The following is an 18,342-nucleotide window of genomic DNA, read 5'->3' as shown; positions in this document are numbered from 1 at the left end:
TTACTGATAATTTGCTAATTCATTATAATATAGCATACGTTCGCACAAATATAATAGAATAAATGTATATATATTCATATGTATATATTCATTCTATTATACTTTTATACTTATCACATATATATATATATATATATATATATAAATATATAATAAAAATCATGATTTACCACGATATACTCATAGTTCAGTAAAATTATTATGAACGACGAATAGCACAGTACTCAAGTTAATTGAGTATTTTTTTCTGACAATAAAATAATTTCGATACAATGAATTTATTCTTCAATCAACATACAACGTAAATATATTGACGACTATAGATTCTATAATATGTTCAAGGAGCAATCAAGGGTTAAATCCTTCATTGAACAATGCAAACAATACAACTTCCGTAATTTCGAATGCGCGTACATGTAGTATTTTCTAACATTACTGTTTTCAGCTAAAGTAAAAATGTGTGTGTGTGTATGTGTGTGTGTGTGTGTGTGTGTGTGTATATATATGTATATATATATATATATATATATATATATATATATATATATATATACATGTATACACACACGCACACACACACATATAAATATACACAGGATAGATATCATTTTTTTACATAATTCAATTTCATAATAAAACTTTATATAAAACCTGTTTGTTACATGCATTCTCTTGTCGAATGCTTGCCTATGAGATCGTTATAGTTCATCCATATGCTATTTACTTTTTTAATAACTATAAAAGTCTTTATATATTCGTTTTTTTTTTAACAGTAATTTGTCATCAATACGAGTCTTTAGATAGAAATAAATCATTCATTAATATCATTCAACAATATTCGTGTTTCAGCTATTACAATTCGAAATTTGTAGGTGAAAAAATGTTACGTAAAATTCAATTATGTCAATATATGTCAATTTTGTCTGTATTCGTTCAAGTTCTTCAAATATATTAAGGTACATATATAAACTTGTATTTAATATATTTCATCTTATCCAATATATACGATATCAAAATGTTCACAAAATTATATCTGTTTTTGAAATATACCAATATAAGTAATATATAAACTTATTTTTTTTATTGACCTTAATTGCATATCACATTCGATTGCAATTACTCTGTCTAGAAATTTAATTCATAACCCTCCAATACTTTTGGGGTAATGGACTTAGAATTACTAAAAACATCGAAATATTTCGATTAAAGTTGCATTTATTTTCGAGCACCTAAGTAAATATAAAATTGTTATACGTCTATATAATTCTGTATGTATCTATATCACTGTCATGTTTACTGTCACTATAATATAAACTAACTTCTAATTACATATGAAATAGTAAATGTAGGCTTGAGTGTATACAGTAATATATATGGCACGTCAGTCTGTACGTTTAATTACTTAATCGCAATTATTAAATACTATTATATGTTATCCGTCATTGAATTTTATAAATCATTTTATTGTGTTTGGCATTGTTCATGGCTGATGGCTCTAGCACTACCGTATCATTTCCATATACTTCTGCTTATGTTTGCTCAACATTTCAGTCACCGTTACCAGCTGTTTAATTGTCGGCTGTAAGCAACAAATGTAATTTTTTTTTACGCATAAGCATCCTATTATCTTTATAACTATAGATAGAAACATACCTGTGTTTTCGACAAAACTTGAAGTTCCTTCAAATGCGAAACGCAGATATGATGCAATGTTGCTAAGTCTCTTGCAGTGTCAGACACAGTTTTTGTCCTTGGATCTGTAGCTTCTGATGGTTCTGGTTTCTCAGCAACATTCTGTGTATTTAATTGTATAAAATAATGAATTAAATACAATTATTATTTCTTATTATTTTGAAATTAATATTAAATGATATAAGAAATCGACAAGTGTGATATATATAAAATTAAAATAAACGTGTAATACTTACAGACAGCTGGTCAAGGAACACTACCATTCGTTCTTTATTTTTGAGTATGAATGGGTTTACAACTTCCATGTATGGTTCTTTTCCGCCAAATTCAACTAAATTAGCCAGATTTTGCAGACATTTTGCCACCATGACTAATGATCTGTGAATAATTTAAACAATATAGCAAACACCACAAATCGAAAATATTCAAAACGACACGTTATGCATGTACAAATTGCACATTTATTTGATTTTAATTCACATATTTTAAAAAATATAAAAATAAACTTATAGATAACTAGGAACATTACTATTCATTCTTTATTTTTGAGTGTGAATGGATTATATTTAATTTATGTCATACCTTGCAGCAGATGGAGGTGGTGGTTCTGCTATTAAATTAAACGATCTAGGATTTAATATGGCAGGGCAGAGAAGGCGTAGGAATATAAATCCACTGACAACCCGAGTTCTGACTAGTCTTTCATGTGGCCACTTAGCAACAACTGCTCGTTGCAAGCATCCGCAAATGTATCTGAGAGTTCTCGGACAAGCGTCGGGACTTGTAAAGATACTTAATGTAACTTCGTCCAATACCTAAAACGAGAAAATATTACAATCTTTTTTACTAACTTTGCTGATCGCATTAATGCGTACGTGATAAGAAACAAATATACTTGTAATAAAAATTCCGCATTATTGCACGCATCTTCCGGAGAATCCATTTTCGTCGGATTCAATTCGCAGCTCTGTTTACTTTCAATTAATTTCACGATCGTGTCACGCAAAGCAGCTTTTAAAAACGAAGTACAAACAGATTTCATATATAAATCCATCAAAGTGGTAGTAAGACTGGCAGCTCTGAATAGAGTTGGTGTTTCATCTTCTTTCTCAACCTAATTAAAATACATTTTATAATTATAATTTTATATATGTTTAATATTTTTGTGCTTACATACACCAAATTGTAACTCACTTCAGCCTGATTCAATGATCGTAGAAGTTCCGCCTCTTTTCTCTCATATCTGAAAAATTAATAATATCAAAATTGACTTGCATTTATAATTAATGATATTATACAATAATTGTTTGTACCTAAAGATTCGAAGAAGACTATTTGCCAAAGGTACTCTATCTAAGTGACATACATCCGCTAACGCCTTAACGACATGTAATTCTGGATCTAATAGTAATTGTTGGAGAGGACTATACTCCTCAGGAGGCATTGCTAAATCGTGTCTGTATCTATAATGTAATGTTTTTATTAATACAAGTATAAGATTTTTATAGTGAGAAATAGACAGTTATAATTAAAATATTTATATACATATATGTATATTCTATATTATACTATCTTATATTAGCAATAATCTTAATCTTTACCGTATGCGTAAACGTAATGCGCCCCATTCTCCGATTGGTGTTACTCCCGATAATGGATACCATTCATCCATTTCTTCTCCGTTAGTCAAACTCGCCAATTCAACTGTTAAATCTGCAACCTCTGTATCCTTGCTGCGTTTGCCCTTATTGTAGAGAGTGAGCGAGAAAGACATAACATCTGGCGGTACATCCCTGACAGGCAAATTAATAAACATAGTAGAATTTGTATATTAAAAGACTAGTTTGCATAAGATACATATACATACTCTAAAATAAATTCTTCATCCCAGAGCGGATGTAATCCTGTTTTAACTTTCGTGCGAGCGACTTTAACGTTATTTAAAGCCATTATAATAAACGGATTCGGAACTAGTTTATACGGAAGCCTATGTGCGTCTAAGATATGCAGATGCAATGAACGTAATTCACGGAGGCGGGCGACTTTTGGAGCACGGGTGAGTTGTGATACACATAATGGTTTCAAGGCATTAATCCAGTCTAATGCGTTCTCGGAACTCGGGGCAGCCAGATAAGTTATGGTGGCCAGACACGGTAAAGCACGTTCAACTAATTGGAAACAATGAGGCCTATCAAACACACTTTCGTGGACCTAAAAAAACACTTTGGTAACTTATTTCACGCTTACTCTAAAATATTATTTTCTTTATTTGCTAATAAGACATGTAAATCATACGTGCTCTTAATTGTACATTGTTAAATTTTTCATAAAGACCTTGGGGGTTTTGCTATGTTAATATTCACATATATCGTTTAATTTTTCAGTGTACAACATTCCTCACCTGGTATAAGTAAGCACAGCTTAAGTCAATGAGACCTTTTGGTTTGGTTCTCTTGGGATTATCATATAGATAGAGATGCGTATCGGTAGCATCCACCAATAAAACAAAATACAATGCTTTCCACTTTTTATTTTTCTCCGATTTCTTTTCTAAATATCCCTGCATTTTAATTCCTTTATTTTTTTTCGCTCCTGATTGTTCTCTACATTCCCTCAAAGTTGCATATATTTTCTCCGCATGTTGAACCTCTCTATTTACTCTGACGCTACCATCAGGCTCGGTTACCATTGCTTGAACCAAAGTATGCCCCTCCACAATTTGTTCCTTTCGGTATCTGTAATATAATAATAAGGCAAGATAAAATAAAAATATCTATTTTTTGTGGAAAATTAAAATATACCTGTTAATCACAGCATCAAGGCATTCGAACGTTCTACCTCCCATGAGATAGCGCACCCCTTTCTTTTCGATCCTAAATCTTTGTATTTGGTTGTTTATATGAAAGAAAAGTGAGTAATCACCCGGACTGTTGTCCGATGGCCTGACCTGTGGAGCAAAAATTTATAAACATATTGAAATTAAAAAATAAATAAATAAAATCAAAGAACAAAGTACATATAAAAAGACAAAATTAAAATTAAAAAATAAAATAACAAAAAAATATATAACAAAACAATATCACTAAAATATGAAAGAATCGTTATTTTCTTACTAGGAAACTTCCAGGTCCTGCCTTTACCAGCATGTCCACTGCCTCGCTTTTAGTGACATTAGGATGAAACCAAGAAAACACTGTATTAGGATCTATGGAATCATCAAGATCTTCTACTAATTCCCGAAATATTAAACCCTGTTCGCCAGTTCTGTGGGCAGTAACCCATAACCATCCATCGCCCATGTCATTGTGCACAAAAAATATATCTCCCTTTTGAAAGCTCAGCTCGTCGGTATCTGGCATTTTCGTATATGGCAGTATAGCGACAATTCGTTTTTTATCGTTCACTGGCTCTGGAGGTGGCGTTGGATGCATAAGTCTTTCTCTCTTCAGCAAATCCGAACAATGAGTATAATATGCAACCAGATCTGAGAGACTGTTAAATTGACGGCCGCCTACAACAATCGTTTCAAATTTGTTGTTTTATATATATATATATATATATATATATATATATATATATATATACATACATACATACATACATACATACATACATACATACATACATACATACATAAAACAAATATATATATATATATAACAAAATTTTTTGCAAAGCAATACAAATAGAAAATTTTACATATATCACTTAATTTGTGAATCACAAAATATCTTTTACAAATGTGCTAATTGAAAGTTTTATCTTAAAATTTAGTTTGTATCATTTTCAAAATAATATATTAAAAAGTAACGTTAAAATATTTTTAAAATAATATATGACAATTATAATATTATATATAGTATATCTCAGTCCATACCAATGTAATAATCTCCACAGACAGCTGTAATTCGAAAATGATTTATTCCAGTCCTTCCCAAATAAGACAAAACATAACTTCCAGGTTTCCTATCGCTTTCGCGAACCAGATAACTACCCATTTTACTCGCATCCCACAGTCTTTCTTCTGCTGTAAATCTATCTAATCGACCGTGATACCACCTGCAAAAGGTCATCTATTTTTAATCTTAATTCTCTAGTTAAACAGTGGCTCGCATTTTTGCATTCAACCCTATCTTAGAGGTATTACACGTTTGTTTAAAATTAATTTATAATATAGAAAGTATATTAAAATCTCACTGATTTTCTGGCGGTGCCGTTAACAGAGTAGCGTTTGCGCCGTCGGGTTCTTCCGCATCTTGGATATCATCTGGTAAATTCTCAAGAAAAGGGTCAAATTCATTTTCTACGTTCAATGATTCATTTTGACCACCATCCTCACTTCCTGTACTAGGAGATCCACCTTTGCTGCTATGCTCTATCTAAAAGAGCAATGAAAAAAACTTTCTCTTTACCTACTGTTTGATTCTTTTGCATATTTAGAAGATAATAAAATGCGATTATAAATACTTTTCAATCTTTAATAACTTTTTAAAATATTAAGGATTTGTAAGTTTTTATGAATATTATTCTAATGGAATTTTAACAATTGCTTAGGCCAGGAATGAAAAGCCTCATTGATCAATTATTGAGGAAATTCTCCCCCAGGTTTATTTTAAAAAGTGTTGAGACCTATCGTATCTAAAACTTTTTCTCTCTATAACTTCCATTTTACCAGACAAAATACTAATACTAGACATAATAATAAACAGAATTTTGTCAAAATATATAAAAAGTTTCGAAAATATTGTTTATTTACTACAGTGACATAACAAAAGTGTCATTTAAAAAAATCATCTGTAAAAAAACAAAAAAATCTCTGATACACTGAATAAAGAACTAATAATATTTTTATTCTTCTTACCATCAATAAATCAAATCAAAAACTTTAAACAGAAAATTTTAAAACAAAACAGATATCAATAACAGATATAACTGCACACAGTTCTTTAAGAAGTATTATCACATGTATCACAAACTAGAATCTGGGGTTCATGTGGGACAAAATTAAATTTATTTTAAAGGAATAGATTCCAAGATCTCTTCAAATGCAGCCTTTCAATCAAGGTGATTGAAAGAGGATATCTTTAATTTGAAAATTAGATATCAATTACTTTGAATAATTTATTACTAGTGTGTTTATAATCGCGTTCTATACATCGTTATCTACTAAAATTACTGAAATCAGCATCATATCTTTATCTATGTATCATACTAACATTCCAAAGGAGAACAATCTGAAATTAATGTGTATGGTATACGTCAAGTTGTTTTCGTTTAAATGCGGCGTGCGCGGTTAATCGAGGAGTCGAAAGCCTCGTCAAGGAGATAACGGTGGACACGGGAGATAAAGAAGCCCGGTGTGTGCCTCTCACTACATTGTCGCGCGAGAACAACATAAGGGAATCGAAATATTGAATAAGAGGCGTGAGAAAGTTGGAGTCGCGTGCCTCCCGCCGTTCGTGACACTGTACATCAGGAAGGAGACGGCGTCGAACAACGAGTGTAAGTGGTTTTTCGACGCGTCGAACGAATACGGGCGAGCTCGTACCTTGGCATTGTTGGATACGCTGGGCCCGCCGCGCACGAACTCCGCCATCCCGTCGGCACCGCACGCACGACTCACGCGTGCACGCGACTACGAAGCACTCGGGCCACCGGTCAGTTGAGCAGCATGCGTTGGTCTCGCTGCGACGTTCCTCCGCGTTGAGATCGTATTTATAAATACAATTACAAAGGCAAGACTCGTATCAGTATAAAATGTATTGACGTTTCCCAGCAGCCATTTTACTATGTTTTATTATCCGCACGCGCGAAGCAAGAAGCGCCGTCGATAGCGCGAGATACTCGCGATGGCGGCTCTCTAGTGAAGTTTCTACCGATGATCCAAGAACGTCGATAAGACTGAGAGTGATATTATCGACAAAATAAATTTACTTGCACAAACATCCATATATATATATAAAAGTTTAGTCGGTTTCAAAGTTGTGTGTTTCAAAGTTGCAAAAAAATAAATTAAACCTGGGAATTAAAATGTTGATTTTTATTTAAAGTTATTTTAAATAATTTAAATTATAAAGTTGTGACCGTTCTTGTAAATTTGAAAATAGATATTATTTAGAGAAAAATTAATAAAAATGAATTATACACTAACCTGTATAACAAACAATGCGATATTTTTTTACTAAATTGCGATCTAATGAATGTTAGAAATGCATCAAATAGCCAAAATAGCTTGTCATAGAATTTTTCTGATAAATACATATACAAATTACTATAGTAATATAGTCTCTAATTGTTTTGTTTGACACAGCTTGGAATAAATTTAAGGATAATTTATATTGCAAAATATTACTATTATAGTTAAGATAGTAGATTTCTTTTTAACTATAATGGCTTAAATTCTCATGCTTTAATCTTTTTTTTTATTATCAGCAAAAGATTTTGATCGTGAATACCCAAAATTTGCCTCTGAAGTCAAATGCAAGGAAAACAATGAACAATTTGAATTATATAATGATTTATACAACAAAAAGGATTTTATTTTGCTGTAATTTTAAATAACTTTTAAATAAGTTCAGCTATAATAGAACACAAAATCATAAGAACATATAATATATCATAATATGATAATTATGAATTTGTTGCTTATAAGTCCAATAAATGTTATCCTTATATGATGTCAAGCAACAAATGAGTGACTTATGACTTCTGTGTTCTACACATTTTTTCATGAATATATATTATTACCTATATATGTATATGTAAAATATTTAATGCAATTCAAATCATAAAATGCTAGTGCTTCCACATCAAATTTGCAAATATAAGTACCATAAAATTACCAGCATGACATTTCAATTTTACATAAGAATAAAAAATAACTTTTAAATCAATATATAAGAGAATTATGTTTAAATTTTATATTTATACCTAAATGTGTAATAATAGGACAATTTATAAAATTAAAAAATTTTTTTGTAAATACTTTGAGATATATGACATACAGACCTTAAGACAATTTTTAATCTTGTTATTTTCTTAGAATTTATGTATCATAAATTTATAAATAAATAAATTGAATTGTCATGCTGATAATTTACAATAATATATATAAATAGGATTAATACTTTTATTCTGCTGCAATCTTGATGAAAAAATAGCATATACTAATAACTGAAATAGTATTACTAAATGTGTATATAAAGATTACTGAAACTTAAGCAAGACATAAAGGCATTATTATGAGATATATTAGAAAACATCAAAATTATTATTAAGTCATGTTTCACAGTTTAAAGTCATTTTGATTACAAACTGTTGTTTTTGCTTGGGAATAAATTCTTTCTTGTTTCTGTTTTATAGGTATTTCGCTTTTTTTATACATTAATTGATTCATTTGAAGAATTTATCGTTTTTCTTTCTTTTCTATTTATGTATTTTTGGCTAATTATTTAATTAATATTTATTGTTTCTAACATGATTATTTATTGCTAATATTCATTTCTGCATAGTCATATATACTATTTCTAGTATCGTGAATTATTTATTCGCGTGGTGAGGTAAACCATAAGAAACATTAACACAGCAAAATGCAAATAGAATATATAAAATTTTATTTTATTAGACCCTGACCAGCTTATATATAAGGTAAATATACAAAATTATGTCACTGGTTCGCATGACGCCGCCGTGATTTGTTTTGTGTCCACAATAAAATACAGTTGATTAAAAATATTTAAACATTATCAGAAAGCAGTTATCAGCACAAAGTGTATCAAAACTCCATCCAAGTAAGTAAACGCATATAATATGTGATTTTTTTGTGAAAAGCAATTTCTAAAAATCCGTGTCAAGAATCTATCATTTTTAATAGTCCATGGAGTAATTCAGTACATTTATACCTTACCTGATATTAATCAAACTAAGAAATAAAGCGCTGTTTTTAAAAAAACTTTATCAGAGTAATTGCATTTGTTTGCTTACCAGCAGTATGACTGTACGTCTTTTTTAGACTAAAAGAGATAAATCTTCGTAGGTGGAGTAGGATAACCGTGAAAAAAAAGTAAAAAGACAAGCCTGATTCGAGTTCAAAGCGCAACACATATATACGTTTACGAGAATATCTCTCTTTTTAAATTATTTTCTTCCCTTGCAGTCTCAAGTATTAACGCTTCGCCTAGTAACGTTTGATCTGCGGAGAAGAAACGTTTCTTCATCAATTTTTATCAGTCTATTTAATTATTTAGCGACGTAAATATTTTAAATTAATCCAGATTACGTACCAGATAAGAGGTAAGCTCGATTTTATCTTTCCTGTAATTCTTATATGTATCTTTTCTCATTAAATTAAAATTATAAATTAAAAAATGTTATGAAGAATATAGAAAAGTTTTATGATGAATATGAATAAATTAACTTGAAAAAATATTTCTAGTAAAAAGATTTGTATTTGAGATATTAGTTATATATGTATATTTTAATAGTATTAAAATCTTAAAAACAATTATTTGCAAGTATGCAATGTGAATTTTAAGAAACGTTTTAGTGAATAACATTTCTGTACGTTGTTCAGTGAGACGAACATTGTAAGAGCAAGCAGCAAGAATGGCAGAACAAGAGTTTAAGGAAATAAAATTATCTGTACCATGGGGTCACGTTGCCGCCAGAACTTACGGTTCATCAACAGGAAAGCGAGTCTTAATGATACACGGTCGTCTAGATAATGCTGGAGTGTTTACTAGATTGATGAAATATTTACCAAAAGAATCATTTTATTACGTATGCTTAGATTTACCTGGCCATGGCTGGTCATCAGCCTTTCCATCTTGGATGATGATTGACTTTCTGGATTATGTACACGCATTATATTTTATCTTAGAAGCGCTACAGTGGAAAACGTTTATTCTTTTAGGACATAGTATGGGAGGGCAAATAGGTTTAGTGTTCAGTGTTCTCTACCCAAACAGAATTGAGAAATTAATTGCTATTGATGCAATTAATATGCTTCCTCCCAGTTTTCGAAAAAATACGGCAACATATCTTCATGATGCATCTATCAGTTCAGTAAAAAGTTATTATAAGGAACATAATAAGGAACCATCGTCTTTTACCAAAGAAGAAGTATTACGCAATTTTATGACTATGAGGATGTCACCTTTAAATTACGAAGCTGCTGACGCGATATTTGAGCGTGCAATTACAGAAGTAAATGGAAAATATGTATATAATAGAGATAATCGATTAACAAATCATCCTTTTACATTTTCCACACTGGAACAATGTGAGGAGGTCAATAAAAAGCTTCCAATGATACCGATATACGTCATTGTTCCATCACATGGTATTATTGCTTCAACTAAAAAATATCATGAATTAGCATTCAAAATAATGAAAGATAAATGCATGTTAGAGATAATTTATGTAGATGGAAATCATGACATTCATAACAATGAGCCTGAAAAACTTGCGCCATTTATATGTAAAATATTGAACAGCTACAGTAATTCCAATAAACTATAGACAGATGTGTGCGTGTACATACATATATTTATACATTTTTATATGTATATATAATTTGTACATGTATATTTTTTACAACGGAAAAAATTGATTACATAGATAATCCTTAATTAAGTGCTTGGGTTATTATAATGGCTACATTAGATTTGATAGAGGTGTAACTTTCTTTTATAATAAGTTTGTGTTTACATAAACGTGCGATTTTTATGATAGTTAACTTTTTTCAGATTTATAATGTATACCCAAAGGTACATGACATTGTATGTATCATATAAACAAATAATTATAGAATGTATTGCAGTAAGAAAGATATTGCATTGTAAAAATTAATTTTCCATAAGAAATTATACAAAATTGTAAAATTTTGTTTTTTTTATTTTTATAAATTTTTATAAGTATTTAATAAATTTTTATAAATTTAGTATTTTAATTTTTTCATTAAACCTTTTATTTAATGAATTTTTATCTTCGTTTTCCTCGGAATAACGTTTCGTAATTCATCTTCGAGAACAATTGCAATATGATTCACGAAACAGTCAGTCGTTCTTCTTTGTATCATGTACACGACATGGATCAAGATGAATCTTTCTCTTTATTATTAATTTCTCCAGAAGATGTCTTTAAGTCATTAAATACGTGGGCATTGACGCGGTCCATTTTATTTACGGATTCATATTTAGCAAAAACTATAGAAAGCTCTTCTTATTTTCCAAATAACAAAACCGCACAGACTTGTACCATATTTGTGTTAAATTATTTGTAATACAATCAACCTAATTCTTTGCATAAGCAGTAACATGTACGGAGAAGCATGCTCTTTAATCGGAATCTATCGTGATTATATAATGTTTTCTATTAAAGCAGATTATTAGCGAATAGTCGAAACTATTCGCTTGGACTGCAAGAAACATGTATGTATATTCGATGCTTAACTTTGTTTTTTTTTTATACATCGTGTAATCAAAGTTTTTAGAAATGCAAAAGATAGACAAAATAATGCGAACACTTTGGAAATACAGACATTGTTATCTGTTATCATGAATTATTTATTCGTGTAACAAAGGAAACAATGAGAAACAACAAACTACAGATTAAATAATTTTACATTATTAGAGACCGACAAATTTATATTTTATACTGGGCATCAGACTAACAAAGTTAATTTTTTAAAAAAACTTTATTATACTTAAATTGCGTGGCATTTGTTTGTTTTAGCATGACTGACCCTATTTAGCTAAAAGAGATAAACTTTCCCAGCAAATGATAAATAATTGGAAAATATTGAAAATTATACTTTGAATCAAGCTTTCGAATTTTTTTAATCAGTTTTCAACCTGTAATCCGTTGAATCCGTAATTGTGGATCGACCATTTGCTATTATTAGTATCACACCCAAAATGTAAAATTATATTGAAAATTATTCATTGAGCGATGTCAAGTTTAAAATTTTTCTAGACATTTGTTCAGTCAACAGGTATGACTAATTAGTATTGCCAAATAATTGCAGAGGGCCACTTACGTTCCTAGATCCTGGGGTGGGGGCTGGAAGAATTGGGAGAAGAGGACAACTAAAACTATTCAGAATACTATAATTAAAGAAAGAAAAAAGAAAAAAAAAGCAAAATAAAAATAAGAAAGAGTATACACATTAACTCATAAGTAACGGAAACTAAATGAAGATACAATCTAAAAATCAAATGGAAACCCAAGATAAAGTAACTATAATCCAAAAATTATCCCGACACACAAAGGAAATTATATATACACAATCAGATCTTTGGGCCAATAGATCTGGTTGAGATTGAATTGTACGTTGTGGTACTGTGATCTTCAATAGAAGTCAGATATCCAAAGGCCAATAGAAGAAGAAGAAGAAACGAGGACCTCGAGACTGATTCGCTCCGAAACTATCGCGCAGTAAACGCGATTCTCTTCAACCGTTACGACGAACTTGTATTCCGACGCCGCTCTCGCGGTTACATCATTTCGTTGTAAAAGTGTTATGTATCAGTGAGTGGTCATTCATATAAAACTTGAAGTTGTTTAAGTATAACGGTACTTGTGTCTCTCCCCTCGAGCCTCTCCTCACCATCCCGGTTCCTAAGCGTAACGCCAATTCGTCGTGAGGCGTCGATGATTTTTCAGACACAGCACGGAGAAGAGAAATGTTTTACGGAATCCCTGGCCTGACGTTACCCGCCCGCACAGTCAATTTTAAAAGTACGCCCTTACAGGAGGGTTCTTACACAAGTTTAAATAGCACATATACACGTTCACGAGAATATATTGAATTTTTTTTCCTTGTAGTCCACTTTAGTGCTAACGCCTCGCTATAATAATAGTGTTTGGTCTTCAGAGAAGTGTTTCCAATTTTCATCAAACTGTTTACATTATTTGTTGACGTAAATTTCATAAATTAATCCAGACCACATACCAGATAAGAGGTAAGCTCTATTTTATCTATTCTATAATTTTTTTACGTGCCTTCTTCAATTAGATAAAAAATATAAATTGAAAAAATAAAGTTATGAAGAATATAAGAAAATTAACTTAAAATGATTTCTGGTAAATAAATTTGTATTTGCGATATTAATTACATAAATTAATAGTAATATTAAATTAAAATCTTGAAAATTCATTTGCAAGTATGCAGTGTAAACTTTTAAAAAACATTGGTTTAATAAATAAAATTTCTGTACGTTATTCAGTGAGACAAACATTGTAAGAGCAACCAGCAAAAATGGCAGAAGTAGAACAAGAATTTAAGGAGATAAAATTGTCCGTACCATGGGGTCACGTTGCCGCCAGAACTTACGGTTCTCCCACGGAAAAGCGAGTCTTACTGATACACGGTCTTCTGGATAACGTTGGAACATTTACTAGATTGATGAAATATTTACCAAAAAAATCATTTTATTACGTATGCATAGATTTACCTGGCCATGGTTGGTCATCAGTCTTTCCATCTTGGATGGTGATTGACTTTGTGGATTATGTACACTCACTATATTTTATCTTAGAAGCGCTACAGTGGGATACATGTATTATTTTAGGACATTGTTTCGGAGCGCAAATAGCTTTAGGGTTCAGTATTTTTTACTCGAACAGAATTGAGAAGATAATCTCTATTGACGGAATTTTTGGGGTTTCTCCTTATGAAAAAGATTTTATAACATATTTTCAAGCTGCATCTGAACTTTCAGTAAAAGATTATTATCAAAAACATAATAAATTGTCTTTCACCAAAGAAGAAATATTACGCGCTCTTAGGACTATGAGGCCAACACCTTTGAATTACGAAGCTGCTGACGCAATGTTTGAGCGTGCAGTTACAGAAGTAAATGGAAAATACATATATAATAGAAATATAAGATTAAAAAATGTTCCTTTATCATTTTTTAACATAGATCAGTGTCTACAACTCTGTCATAGACTTCCAATGATACCAATATATATCTTTGTTTCATTGTCTCACGGTATTATTGTTTCATGTAAAAATTATAAATTAATATTTGAAATAATGAGAGCTAAATCCATATTAGAAGTAATTTATGTAGACGGAAATCATGACGTTCATAATAATGAGCCTGAAAAAGTTGCGCCATTTATATGTAAAATATTGAACAGCAACAATTCCAAACTATAGACAGATATGTACATGTACATGTACATATACATATACTCTTATTATAGATATTGTTTAATATATAAATATATTAAATATAATAAATTATAATAAATATATTTTAAAGTTTATAATATAATTGTAATGAAAATAAAGATACATGTTAATTATTAGAAAATTAGATGTAAAATGAGTTGCTATATAATCTATCATATGCTAAACGTGATAAGTGTATTTTGTAGAAATAAAAGTAAACAATTATATTTGTAACTTTCACCGCAATTTGCAATATTTTAGTGTTATCATTTATTTTAATACAGATGCAACTTTCTTTTATAATAGTTATTTACAAGAACCTATTCTTTCTATGCACTTAAATTTTTTCAGATTTATAATGTATACCCAAAGGTACATGACATTGTAGGTATCATATAAACAAATAATTATAGAATGTATTGCAGTAAGAAAGATGTTGTATTGTAAAAATTAATTTTCCGTAAGAAATTATACAAAATTGTAAAATTTTGTTCTTTTTTGTTTTTATAAATTCTTATAAGAATAAATTTTTATAAATTTAGTATTTTAATTTTTTCACTAAATCTTTTATTTGATGAATTTTTATCTTCGTTTTCCTCGGAATAACGTTTCGTAGTTCATCTTCGAGAACAATTGCAATATAATTCACGAAACAGTCGGTCGTTCTTCTTTGTATCATGTACAACACGACATGGATCAAGCTGAATCTTTCTCTTTATTATTAATTTCTCCAGAAGATGTCTTTAAGTCATTAAATACGTGGGCATTGACGCGGTCCATTTTATTTACGGATTCATATTTAGCAAAAACTATAGAAAGCTCTTCTTATTTTCCAAATAACAAAACCGCACAGACTTGTACCATATTTGTGTTAAATTATTTGTAATACAATCAACCTAATTCTTTGCATAAGCAGTAACATGTACGGAGAAGCATGCTCTTTAATCGGAATCTATCGTGATTATATAATGTTTTCTATTAAAGCAGATTATTAGCGAATAGTCGAAACTATTCGCTTGGACTGCAAGAAACATGTATGTATATTCGATGCTTAACTTTGTTTTTTTTTTATACATCGTGTAATCAAAGTTTTTAGAAATGCAAAAGATAGACAAAATAATGCGAACACTTTGGAAATACAGACATTGTTATCTGTTATCATGAATTATTTATTCGTGTAACAAAGGAAACAATGAGAAACAACAAACTACAGATTAAATAATTTTACATTATTAGAGACCGACAAATTTATATTTTATACTGGGCATCAGACTAACAAAGTTAATTTTTTAAAAAAACTTTATTATACTTAAATTGCGTGGCATTTGTTTGTTTTAGCATGACTGACCCTATTTAGCTAAAAGAGATAAACTTTCCCAGCAAATGATAAATAATTGGAAAATATTGAAAATTATACTTTGAATCAAGCTTTCGAATTTTTTTAATCAGTTTTCAACCTGTAATCCGTTGAATCCGTAATTGTGGATCGACCATTTGCTATTATTAGTATCACACCCAAAATGTAAAATTATATTGAAAATTATTCATTGAGCGATGTCAAGTTTTAAATTTTTCCAGACATTTGTTCAGTCAACAGATATGACTATGACACAATAGGATGACTATGACAAACCGATAACGTAACACAAAAAACGTAAAAACAAGTTTACCATAAATAGCACATACACGTTCACGAGAATATATTGAATTTTTTTTCCTTGTAGTCCACTTTAGTGCTAACGCCTCGCTATAATAATAACGTTTGATCTTCAGAGAAGTGTTTCCAATTTTCATCAAACTGTTTACATTATTTAGCGACGTAAATTTCATAAATTAATCCAAATCACATACCAGATAAGAGGTAAGCTCTATTTTATCTATTCTATAATTCTTTTACGTGCCTTCTTCAATTAAATAAAAAATATGAATTGAAAAAATAAAGTTATGAAGAATATAAGAAAATTAAGTTAAAATGATTTTTGGTAAATAAATTTGTATTTGCGATATTAATTACATAAATTAATAGTAATATTAAATTAAAATCTTGAAAATTCATTTGCAAGTATGCAGTGTAAACTTTTAAAAAACATTGGTTTAATAAATAAAATTTCTGTACGTTATTCAGTGAGACAAACATTGTAAGAGCAACCAGCAAGAATGGCAGAAGTAGAACAAGAATTTAAGGAGATAAAATTGTCCGTACCATGGGGTCACGTTGCCGCCAGAACTTACGGTTCTCCCACGGAAAAGCGAGTCTTACTGATACACGGTCTTCTGGATAACGTTGGAACATTTACTAGATTGATGAAATATTTACCAAAAAAATCATTTTATTACGTATGCATAGATTTACCTGGCCATGGTTGGTCATCAGCCTTTCCATCTTGGATGGTGATTGACTTTGTGGATTATGTACACTCACTATATTTTATCTTAGAAGCGCTACAGTGGGATACATGTATTATTTTAGGACATTGTTTCGGAGCGCAAATAGCTTTAGGGTTCAGTATTTTTTACTCGAACAGAATTGAGAAGATAATCTCTATTGACGGAATTTTTGGGCTTTCTTCTTATGAAAAAGATTTTATAACATATTTTCAAGCTGCATCTGAACTTTCAGTAAAAGATTATTATCAAAAACATAATAAATTGTCTTTCACCAAAGAAGAAATATTACGCGCTTTTATGACTATGAGGACAACACCTTTGAATTACGAAGCTGCTGACGCAATGTTTGAACGTGCAGTTACAGAAGTAAATGGAAAATACATATATAATAGAAATATACGATTAAAAAATGTTCCTTTATCATCTTTTAACATAGATCAGTGTCTAAAACTCTGTCATAGACTTCCAATGATACCAATATACATTTTTGTTTCATCTCACGGTTTTATTGTTTCATATAAAGATCATAAATTAGTATTTGAAATAATGAGAGCTAAATCCATATTAGAAGTAATTTATGTAGACGGAAATCATGACGTTCATAATAATGAGCCTGAAAAAATTGCGCCATTTATATGTAAAATATTGAACAGCAACAATTCCAAACTATAGACAGATGTGTACATGTACATATACATATATTCTTATTATAGATATTGTTTCATATATGAATATATTAAATTATAATAAATATATTTTAAAGTTTATAATATAACTGTAATGAGAGTAAATATACATGTTAATTATTAGAAAATTAGATGTAAAATGAGTTGCTATATAATCTATCATATGCTAAACGTGATAAGTGTATTTTGTAGAAATAAAAGTAAACAATTATATTTGTAACTTTTACAGCAATTTGCAATATTTTAGTGTTAACTATTATTTTAATATAGATGCAACTTTCTTTTATAATAGTTATTTACAAGAACCTATCCTTTCTATGCACTTAAATTTTTTCAGATTTATAATGTATATCCAAAGGTATGAGGTGTTGTAAGGTATTTTATAAAATAAATAAT

The 18,342-nt window shown here is 29.9% G+C and overlaps 4 protein-coding genes across 6 annotated transcripts; 3 read left to right on the top strand and 1 right to left on the bottom strand.

The window, feature by feature from the left end:
* Positions 1-758: 758 nt before the first annotated feature.
* On the bottom strand, positions 759-7,514 carry LOC105193626 (ras GTPase-activating protein 1). The gene is made up of 15 exons (XM_026132108.2): positions 7,241-7,514; positions 5,890-6,071; positions 5,570-5,751; positions 4,806-5,203; positions 4,494-4,639; positions 4,094-4,427; positions 3,560-3,903; positions 3,294-3,485; positions 3,006-3,155; positions 2,887-2,935; positions 2,588-2,806; positions 2,275-2,507; positions 1,929-2,070; positions 1,654-1,794; positions 759-1,579 (listed from the first exon to the last, which is right to left on the bottom strand). The coding sequence occupies exons 1-15, from the start codon at positions 7,286-7,288 to the stop codon at positions 1,502-1,504; spliced, it is 2,838 nt and encodes a 945-aa protein (XP_025987893.1). The 5' UTR covers positions 7,289-7,514; the 3' UTR covers positions 759-1,501.
* A 1,809-nt stretch (positions 7,515-9,323) lies between these two features.
* Positions 9,324-11,521, top strand: LOC105204608 (serine hydrolase-like protein). Of its 3 annotated transcripts, XM_039446439.1 has the most exons (4): positions 9,359-9,482; positions 9,728-9,754; positions 9,848-9,984; positions 10,265-11,521. In XM_039446439.1, the coding sequence occupies exon 4, from the start codon at positions 10,297-10,299 to the stop codon at positions 11,209-11,211; it is 915 nt and encodes a 304-aa protein (XP_039302373.1). In that variant the 5' UTR covers positions 9,359-9,482; positions 9,728-9,754; positions 9,848-9,984; positions 10,265-10,296; the 3' UTR covers positions 11,212-11,521. The 3 variants fall into 3 exon arrangements, with proteins under 3 accessions (XP_011172055.1, XP_039302374.1, XP_039302373.1); XM_011173753.3 differs by lacking the exon at positions 9,728-9,754 and having other exon boundaries at positions 9,324-9,482; XM_039446440.1 differs by lacking the exon at positions 9,728-9,754 and having other exon boundaries at positions 9,324-9,482; positions 10,238-11,521.
* A 120-nt stretch (positions 11,522-11,641) lies between these two features.
* On the top strand, positions 11,642-14,975 carry LOC105206026 (serine hydrolase-like protein). The gene is made up of 2 exons (XM_039446441.1): positions 11,642-13,655; positions 13,920-14,975. Exon 2 carries the CDS (start codon positions 13,952-13,954, stop codon positions 14,855-14,857), a length of 906 nt encoding a protein of 301 aa, XP_039302375.1. The 5' UTR covers positions 11,642-13,655; positions 13,920-13,951; the 3' UTR covers positions 14,858-14,975.
* Positions 14,976-15,442: 467 nt separating this feature from the next.
* Positions 15,443-18,331, top strand: LOC105206497 (serine hydrolase-like protein). Its single transcript, XM_011175990.3, has 2 exons — positions 15,443-16,733; positions 16,998-18,331. The coding sequence occupies exon 2, from the start codon at positions 17,030-17,032 to the stop codon at positions 17,930-17,932; it is 903 nt and encodes a 300-aa protein (XP_011174292.2). The 5' UTR covers positions 15,443-16,733; positions 16,998-17,029; the 3' UTR covers positions 17,933-18,331.
* The last annotated feature ends 11 nt before the right edge of the window (positions 18,332-18,342 follow it).

Source organism: Solenopsis invicta, chromosome 3 (genome assembly GCF_016802725.1).
Source record: "Solenopsis invicta isolate M01_SB chromosome 3, UNIL_Sinv_3.0, whole genome shotgun sequence".
Classification (NCBI taxonomy): domain Eukaryota; kingdom Metazoa; phylum Arthropoda; class Insecta; order Hymenoptera; family Formicidae; genus Solenopsis; species Solenopsis invicta.
This window is presented reverse-complemented; position numbering and strand designations above follow the sequence as displayed.

What these genes read in the sequence shown, in the direction of transcription:
- LOC105206026 (XM_039446441.1), top strand. Translation starts at nt 13,952, where the DNA reads ATGGCAGAAGTAGAACAAGAATTTAAGGAGATAAAATTGTCCGTACCA.
- LOC105206497 (XM_011175990.3), top strand. Translation starts at nt 17,030, where the DNA reads ATGGCAGAAGTAGAACAAGAATTTAAGGAGATAAAATTGTCCGTACCA.
- LOC105193626 (XM_026132108.2), bottom strand. Translation starts at nt 7,288, where the DNA reads ATGGCGGAGTTCGTGCGCGGCGGGCCCAGCGTATCCAACAATGCCAAG. An exon ending in GATCATTGAATCAGGCTGAA is followed by an intron (nt 2,807 to 2,886) that starts GTGAGTTACAAT and finishes TATTTTAATTAG; the next exon opens with GTTGAGAAAGAAGATGAAAC. An exon ending in ATGCGGAATTTTTATTACAA is followed by an intron (nt 2,508 to 2,587) that starts GTATATTTGTTT and finishes TTCTCGTTTTAG; the next exon opens with GTATTGGACGAAGTTACATT.
- LOC105204608 (XM_011173753.3), top strand. Translation starts at nt 10,297, where the DNA reads ATGGCAGAACAAGAGTTTAAGGAAATAAAATTATCTGTACCATGGGGT.